The sequence below is a fragment of the Aythya fuligula genome, chromosome 2 (assembly GCF_009819795.1).
Source record: "Aythya fuligula isolate bAytFul2 chromosome 2, bAytFul2.pri, whole genome shotgun sequence".
Lineage (NCBI taxonomy): Eukaryota > Metazoa > Chordata > Aves > Anseriformes > Anatidae > Aythya > Aythya fuligula.
Window position 1 is genome coordinate 22255223 of NC_045560.1, and position 9085 is coordinate 22264307.

The 9085-nt window shown below is 38.4% G+C and overlaps 1 protein-coding gene across 1 annotated transcript in view; it reads left to right on the forward strand.

Annotated features, from left to right (window-relative positions):
* Window positions 1–4834, forward strand: part of MINDY3 (MINDY lysine 48 deubiquitinase 3) — a 50607-nt gene extending 45773 nt beyond the window's left edge. The window contains exons 13-15 of the mRNA XM_032181349.1: window positions 487–574; window positions 3323–3394; window positions 3766–4834. Of these exons, the coding sequence (XP_032037240.1) occupies window positions 487–574; window positions 3323–3394; window positions 3766–3915 (310 nt within the window). The 3' untranslated portion in view covers window positions 3916–4834. The remainder of the gene's footprint in view (window positions 1–486; window positions 575–3322; window positions 3395–3765) is intronic.
* Window positions 4835–9085: the final 4251 nt, after the last annotated feature.

Sequence of the window (9085 nt, forward strand, 5' to 3'; positions counted from 1 at the left end):
TTGGCTTCTTTGTTATCAGTGGCACAATGTATACATGAAATGTTAAGTTTACTTTTATTTCAATGTGCTTAGTACATCCTGGAGGCTTTTCAGGTCTCTGTTTCAGAGCAGGTTCTTTGGCAGTTACAGAGCTGCGTTTGAGAGATGACTGTTTTATGTATAGCTGAAGAATGCATACAAGACAGCAGAGTGCCTTTTGGGCTATAAACCTAGTTTTAGATTATATGGGTTTCAAATTACTTTACCAAATATGGTGGTCCTTCAGAATTATCACTTATTTAATTTAAAATAAGAGATTATTTTTACTTAAAAATAACTGTGTTTTGGCAACTGGCATGCCATTCTGGTGCATTTTGTCACTCAGGATTAAAAATAGAATAGTATTGATATCCTTGGCAGCCAGTACTGTGGTAGCAGAGCGTAGTTTAGTAGTGCAGGAGTAAAGACGTCTTACTCATACTTTTATATCCGATGTTTTTGTCGTAGTGTAAACCTCATGAAGACCAAATTAGACCCAGAAGGGCTGGGCATCATCTTACTGGGTCCCTTTCTGCAAGAATTCTTCCCTGAGCAGGTAATCAATATAGCTTCATTGCTGCAGAGCACTGTCTCTTTAACTTGTCTTTGAGGGTCATGAAGCACTTTGATCAATATCATAAAGGTATTTTCAATAATAAGTATTGTATGGACACGTATGACCAGTAAATAACTTCTTGCATTGCATAACAAACTGTAGACTTCCATTTTGTGTAACGTATCTGTGATTTTTGTCAGCTTTACACTGGAAGGAAGCTCCCTTGTAGTGACAATTTCAAAACGTATGTTCTGGAAATGTATAATTATGTCGCATATGAAATTGAACCACTTCCCTAGCCAGAAAAGGAAGTTCATCTGAGTTTGTTTTTTCTCAGAATGAAATGTCAGTCTGTTTCTATCAATATTACAAATGTCTGCTATAATTGCTACAAATAGGAAAAGATTGCAACATATGTAAAACCATGCATCTCTAATCATGTAAACAGTATAAGCAGAAGTCATTACAGATTTATGTTTAGTATGCGTAGAAGTCGGTATCTGCCAGGGTAATGAAACAGATTGAGAGCTCGAAAGTAATTTTCCATAGATTCATTAAGATTGCACCACTGCTCTGAAGCACGTGTTAACCTAGTGCTGCTCTCCGCTTCTCTCTTTGGCCTGGGTCACATTCTCCTGCTGTCATGCTGCCTTCCTCCTGCCACGAGGAACATCTCTGTACAGATGTATGTTAAACCAGAGCAGGCAGCTGGTCCAGACGAGAGCAGTCTCAAACGTTTGTGACAGCAGAAGAGAGTGGGATTTCCCAGGGATGGAAAGATGCAATGGTGGAGGCAAGAGAAGGGCTGAGAGGAGTAATCCTTTGGAGGCTTTTGTGGTTTAACATATAATTGAAACTGCGGCTTAATTTTTACAACCAAGGTAACATGAAACTAGTATTTTTAAAATACCTTCAGGAAGACTCTTTTTGTTAGAGTTGCACAGAGTATTACACCCAAACAGTACCGCAGTCTGAAACGAGATGGTCATTCAGAAGAATGCCCTGCCAAAGATGGTAGTGACTGAATGCATCATTAAGAGATGATTCAGGTCTAGAAGAAAAAAGAGGAGTTAGTGCTCATTTTCGTGGGATTTACAGAATTAAATATACATTATGTATTTCCCAGCTGTTTCTTCTTACTATCATTTGTTCTTCCAGAAGTGGAAATATCTTATAAAATGAATACAATTTAATCCTATTTAATATGGAAGATTCCAGTACTTATTTTTTCGGTCTCAGATATCTAGAGTGGCACCTCTAGTTTAGAGTTTAGAAAGCCAAAGTACATACTCTGTAATGTCTCTGGATTAAATAGCAGGAACCCTTCCCCATGCTAGTTCAGAATTATTTCTTAAAGTGAAATTCTTCAGAAGTTAATGTTAATATCTTGTTTTAAAATACCATGAGAAAATAGCAGATGCCGGTGATGGTTGGAATTGTTGATACTCCCCTTTACATAATATTTGAACACTCAGTGCTCAGGAGATCAGATCAATTCCTTTCCTGAGAAGGGATTCTCATTCTTACTCTCCGAGAGAACTAAACTCCACCTCAGGAGGAAGAAGGGGTCTCAGCTTTCCTTTTCAAAGCTGTTGACGTAGAAAAATATTCAAAAATCATTTAGACTGAGAGTGCAAGCATGACTCTTTGGTGTTAGGTAGTCGCTTGGAGAGGGGAGTTCTTGAACTCTCCAATATGCCCTTTATTTGGGAAACAATTACTGTACAAAATTCTTAACATCTGTGGGACAGGAACTGGGAACCAGCGCATCTCTTCCTTCATCCCTTCTCCCTTTATCAGGGAAAAGAACGTGCCCTCTTCCCTTCCCAGCTAGGCTTTGTTTTATTTGTCTCTGTGAAGCAACTTCAGTAAGTTCTCTTCTCCAGCGTCCCTTTACTGCCTAGCCTAGCTGCATGATACCCATGGCACGGCACAGTTTCTGAATCCTTCTGGAGGAGGAAAACGAATGGGGGCTTTCTGTACGCTGATGAATGTGCTGTAACCTGAGCAGATCTGTCCTCGTTCCAGCCTTTATTGCCGTATATTTTAAAATGGGAAAAGCTTTCGTTTGTAGCCCGGTCCAGTAGGTATGAAAGAGATGATGTTACACCTAATTTGCATTTCCTAATTCAGTTACATGCAAAACGTTTCAGTCCTTTTAGGACTAAAGGACTTAAATACCTGGAGTGGTAAAGGTTGACAACTGCAGTCCATCTGTTAGGCATCAGCTGAACAGGTGTCCTCAGAATTAGTTTGCAGGTAGGCAGGCATGTGAAATAGAAATTTCTCTTTGGATTTCACGTGGAGGGTTGGAGGCTGGATCTGGTCCTTAGTAAATAGTTAACTTAGTAGTATCCAAACAGTTACAGATACACACAACTGTGGCTACTACTTAACGTGTCTTAACTTTAAAGAGTAGGACAGTTTCTACATGCTGAGTACTGAAGGTGTGATTTAAAGTGTCTGCATGAACACAGGAGATCATGAGCAGCTCTTGAAAATGTTTGGGGGGTGTTAGAGGAGTTTAACTGTTAATTTAATGACATCTTTTAATAATTTGTGATGAGGAAAGCAAGGTGAACAAAATCTTCAATATATCACCTGAAAGAGAAAGAAAAATAGAAATGGCACACTCCTGCAGACTCCTTGAGCATTCCTGTTTAAATGCTTCTGTCTGGTTGTAAAGAAAAGACACTATTAAGGCACAGTGTATATATTACATTAAATGAACTATTTTCTTTCTACCAGGACTCCAGGGTTTCAGAGTCATTCACTGTTTACCATTACAACGGACTGAAACAATCCAACTATAATGAAAAGGTAAGATATAAGAAACATAAGTCTAGTCCTAATAACAATTAGGTTGCAAAATTGACTCCCTGTCTCTGTAGTGGCAGACAAAATACTTGTACTTCAAACTGGCTTTGTCAAAAGTATTGATTTTTCTTGTAAAAGGATATATTTGTAATCAGAAACTGCTTTGTGCTTACGATCATACTGTAGACAGTATAGTGAATAGGTTGGCTGGACTGCAGCTCTTCAGCTGTGCTTTTTGAGTAGAGATTTCATACCTCATCTCATTTAAAAATAAAAATAAATAATAAAAAGATCTTCATGGATCTGATTCTTTTTTTAGGAAAAAAAAAGTTTTGAACAAACATAAGCTGACATATTTGGATTTGTTTTGACAGGTCATGTATGTAGAAGGCACAGCAGTTGTTATGGGCTTTGAAGAACCAATGCTACAGACTGATGACACTCCTGTAAAGCGCTGCTTGCAAACCAAATGGCCATATATAGAATTACTGTGGACCACAGATCGATCTCCTTCTTTAAACTGAATGAAACGTGTAAACAACATGCTACTATCGGATGCTTGAATGGGGATAGACGAATTGGTATTTGCTCGGAAAGTGGTATGCTTTGACTGTGTGAAGTTATACACTGGTATCATTGATGAATTGTAAATAATGAATATGAACACTTTTTCAGTGTTAATTGGAATATTTAATTTTTTAATCAGATTGATTTCTATTATAATAGTTTGTCTTTTTTTGGCCACTGTAGTACTGTTAATGTGAGTTACCCTTAAAAAAAGAAAATAAAAACTACTTATAAAGTCTTAACATTATTTTGCCATCTCATAAAGATTTGAAAAATGTCTGATATTGCAGAATCTGCATATTAGATGTCTGATCTTTAAAACACAAGACATATTCAGCTTCTGAATCATATAGGCATGTTTTATTATTTAAATTATATTGGCTTACATTACAGTACCATAATGTGTGGACTAGACTGGCCTTTGCACTGGATATGTTTAAATGAGTTTAAACCTTCTGCAGTTTTTCCTAAAATCCGATCTTACCTAAGGAGCTTGCACAATGTGACATAATATGATACATTTCTGGGAATGTTAATAAGTATAACTCATAAATACTATTTCTTGGCAGTTGTATATTACTGTGGCTTAGTTATCAGGCATGTTAAAAGTGAACACAATCCAAGGAAAAATAGATGTATTACTATTTATTTGAATTTGTATAAAAGAACTGTAAAAAAAGAAACACAGCAGAATTTCTTGTTCTATAATCTCTAAACTATTCAAACTTATATTGCCAAATACCTCTTCTCAATTTGTCCAGACAGCAGTGTAAGCCAGCGTTATTGTATGTGTTAAGTGCATGAGAACATCTGTTACTACATTATTATATTCCTTTATTTATTATCAACTTGTTAGCCCTAAAATAAATTTTTTTCCTTGAATCCTGATGTGTTGTTTCTTTTATATATTTGGTTTTAATGTGACTTGTGTACCGCTTCTGTAAAATGATGAAAAGGGACCTTACATTTAGAAATGCCAGGTTTTGAGATGAACACAGCTTGAGAGGGAGTTGGGGGAGGGGGGTAATTTATTGCATCTTAACTCACTGAAGAGCCTCTGTTATTGCCAACGGGGCTGAAATTCACATTCAGAACTATTTTACTTTTTAAAAATTTCATTCCTCTAGAGTGATCATCATGCAAGAAGATGAACAGGCATGGTCAGAAATGAAACACGTAGGTTTGAAGTGAAATCCTTGTTGCACTATATAGTAGTTAAAGTAATAGCAGAAAGAACATCATTTGCATGACACTTGCAGATATGTTCTCTGCAGGACTATAGAATGTATCTATTAGTGTCACATCTGGAAATGGGTGAACAGCGTAGGTCCAATTAACATGACCATTACTGAATGCTAATCTGACAGCAGTGTATCTTACCTCTTTGAGATTTGTTTTTCTAAAAAAATAAAAAACTTAGTCATCTGCAAAGTATTTTTTAAAAGATTCCTTAATCTATGTGGTCTGGATGCTAAATGACTTGTGCAACAGTAGCATTGCTATTCAAAAGTATATAGACGATTAAGAGAATCTGTTCTAATATTTAACTGGGCAAGTTATTGAACTGACAAGTGTGAAGCTTTGATTTTCCTGATGGGTACTTGCTCTAGTTAGTTTGGGTAATTTAAGAAAAACATTTTCTTAACTTTGTCTTGTTTTTCTTAACTTCTGTCCTTCAGACAGACTTTGAAGGTAAGAGTTCACTTCTCTTGCTCCTTCTGGATTTTAGTGTCTGTCTTGCTTTACAATACAGTGTCTCACAACAGAGCTTGCACTGAATCTGTTAGATTGAACAGGCTCTTTCTAGTCCTGTGTCAGATACCAATTACTTTTCATCTCCCAGGAGAAAAAAAAAAAAAATAGAAGCCCTGCTGCAATACTCTATAGGAATGTAGCTGATGCCTCAGGTAAAGGAACCCTTTTTCTTACACCTTTCTTTTTTTTCCCTTCAAACTGCCTGGTTGTTTGAGGCCTAACTTGGATGTGTACCGAAGTTTGCAGTTAGATATTCTCAATAAATAAATAAATAATGGAAAGATTGTTTCCGGTGCCTCATATTAGCCTGGGGAGTTCTATATGAAGGCTTAAGGCTAACATAAATATATATATATCTATTTTTTGCTTCATTAAAGCCTAAACTGTGCAGCCAGTATGAATCCAAATGTGGCTATGCTTGTTACATTCCCCATGAAGACCCCTTCAAAATAGTCCATCACTTAAGTATTCACAGGGCACTTTGGGTTTTGAATACTTGTGCTTGGTTTTATCTCTCAGACAGTGCTAATTTCTATCTGATCCGTGTGCTTCTTTTTTTTTCGTTCTTTCTTCCTTGTGAGGCTGAATTTAGGGCAAAGAAGCCCAAGCTGGGCCTAGATAGTGTATATAGGTGATGTGGGAAGAAGATGTATTAGGGTAGTGAAATGGCAATATCTGCACAACACTTGGTGAGCAGGAGCAAGAACATCCACTAGGGTAACACATGCCATGCTGCATTTGCTTTCCAGCTAGATGAGTGTCTACAGAAAGCTTCTGGCCAGTTAGCATGGGTACTCGTTTCCACACTGAACTGCTTCGCATATAGGATCAAGCATGCTCTGGACACTGTAGTTGTGGGTTTGCTGTATTATGCTGCAAGTCTGCTGACCACAATAGCCTCTCAGACTTGGGTATGGGCTAAAATTCATCCTTTTCAGTTAGGAAAGACAAGCAGGTGCTCAGATTCAGTAGCTCGCAGTAGCAAGCTGTTAAGAAATTTATGCCTTGTGTAGGGCATGGTCATATTCTCATTTCATCCTCATGCTTTGCAACAGCATAATCAGTACAAAATACTGTCTGCAATGGCTCCAAGTGCGGTTTAGGAGAAGGCTTCCTGCTACAGAAAGTTACTGGGAAACACCTAAGGGAATGGGTAAGCTTTCCTGTGGGAATTGGACACTCGAGGCTTCTGTACTGGCAGGTTTTGGAAAGATCCAACAGTAAAATTGGCGTTAGTTTTGACAAGCTTTATGTTAAAATCCCATATGATTCTTTGGAACATTTATCCTCCTTCTGCTAGCAGACAGATTACTAAATAGTGGCATAAAATAAGATTAAAGGTTTAATAATAGAGTCTTGTATGGAATTCTAAGTTTTGCTTAGGCAAAACTTTCTGTAGAAGCTTTCACTGATTTATTTTTAAGGTTGGAAAGACCATAATGACACGTTAACCATACCAACTGCATATAATGTAAGCTGCAGAAGTTCACACTGTGAATCTCATACTTTATCTGTATAAATTATTTGGTTCCACATCCGACCTTCCAGTTATTCTGTAGAGTAAATAGGTTTGTAATGACTTTTGGACTCTGGCTAAATGCTCTTATATAAAAGCTCTCTATCTTGGCTCCAGATCAGTTTCTAGATCCTATTAAGACTTTATAGTTCAACATAATAGACATTAGCATAAGGCAGCACTTACGATAGCTGAATTCCTATTCATAGAATGGAATCATAGAACCATAGAGTGGCTTGGGTTGGAAGGGACCACAAAGATCATCCAGTTCCAATCTCCGTGACATAGGCAGGGATGAATACAGTACTATCACAACATACAACTTCCATTTATTTGCCTTCACTTGCTTTAAAAATGTATGACTGTTAAGGATAGGCGTTATCCCCACAAGTCATTGAGGTACTGCTGAATTTCTTATAGGTGCTTAGAACTCCAGGTGATGGTAGTTCCATGTGAAATGGCCAGATACTGTCAATGGTTATGTTTCACTCTAATAAGAGTAATAAAGTCAGTAGAGTTGTAAAGCTAACAGAATTAAGGAATATTACAAGCCTGTGGGGACAGCTGAGGGTCACATAGCTAATGCTGGAAATAAACACACAGTTCTATTTTTGTGAGCAGGAATGTCAGTCTTATCAGAGTAATCTTGCCATAAAACACTTAAATTAAAACAAACACAAAAGAAAAGAAACCAGAACCTCAGAACAAAACAAACTACCCTCAGCTGCTTTCATAGGTATGCACTACTGGAACATGTTTATAAATGGGTTTCATGACAAATGTTCTCAATTTTTCTGATCTTTCCCTGATATTTTTGGACACATCTTACATTATAAATGCTGAAAAACAACAGTTTTTTGTCCTAATAGAGCTGATTAAATCATTTTTTTCCCTTCCTTTCTTTGGGTTGGTCAGAAAAAATTAGACTGTCTCCTTAAGATGTGGGTGTGATGTCCCATTTAGCCTTGTTGGGGAAGGGAGCATTAACGGGCAGATGCATGTTTTGCATACTCTTAACAAGAAGAGCTAGAACACTATTGTTGGGCTCATTGGGGCAAAACAATTCAAGAAAACTGTTATACAGCTTCATTGTTTTTAGTTACTTTTAAGAGGAACTTATATGAGGAACTTTCTAAAAGTTAGTGAACCTTGCAGTATAGTGGGGTTGGCCATGTCTATGGGAATAAAGGCACTACACCTGCACAGAGCTGTGGTGAAGGTCCACAGCAATGCTGTCCTTGTGAATGTAAGGACCTCCCTTCAGCACCACAAAAGCTTATGTAGCCAGGCAAGCACTGACAGAAACTCACAGAGGAATTTACTTTCCTAACCGCTAACAATGGTATCATCCAGAGTGGTGTGGTCAACAGGTCCAGGTGGAGATCAGTGACAAGTGGTGTCCCTCAGGGGTGGGTACTGGGAGCAGTACTGTTTAGTATCCTTACTAATGACATGGACAGTGGGATTGAGTGCACCCTCTGCAAGTCTGTGGATGACACCAAGCTGTGTGCTGCAGTTGGCACGACAGAAGGTAGGGATGCCATCCAGAAGATGATCGGGGGCTGGAGCACTTCTCCTATGAAGACAGGCTGAAGGAGCTGGGGTTGTTCAGCCTGGAGAAGATAAGGCTCTGGGAGACCTTACAGCGGCCTGCCAGTACCTAAAGGGGGCCTACAGGGAAGCTGGGGAGGGATGCTGTGTCAGGGATTGTGATGACAGGACAAGGGGTAGTGGCTTTCAACTAAAAGAGGGGAGATTTAGGTTAGATAGAAGGAGGAAATTCTTCACTCAGAGGGTGGTGAGGCCCTGGCACAGGCTGCCCAGAGAAGCTGTGGCTGCCCCATCCCTGGAGGTGC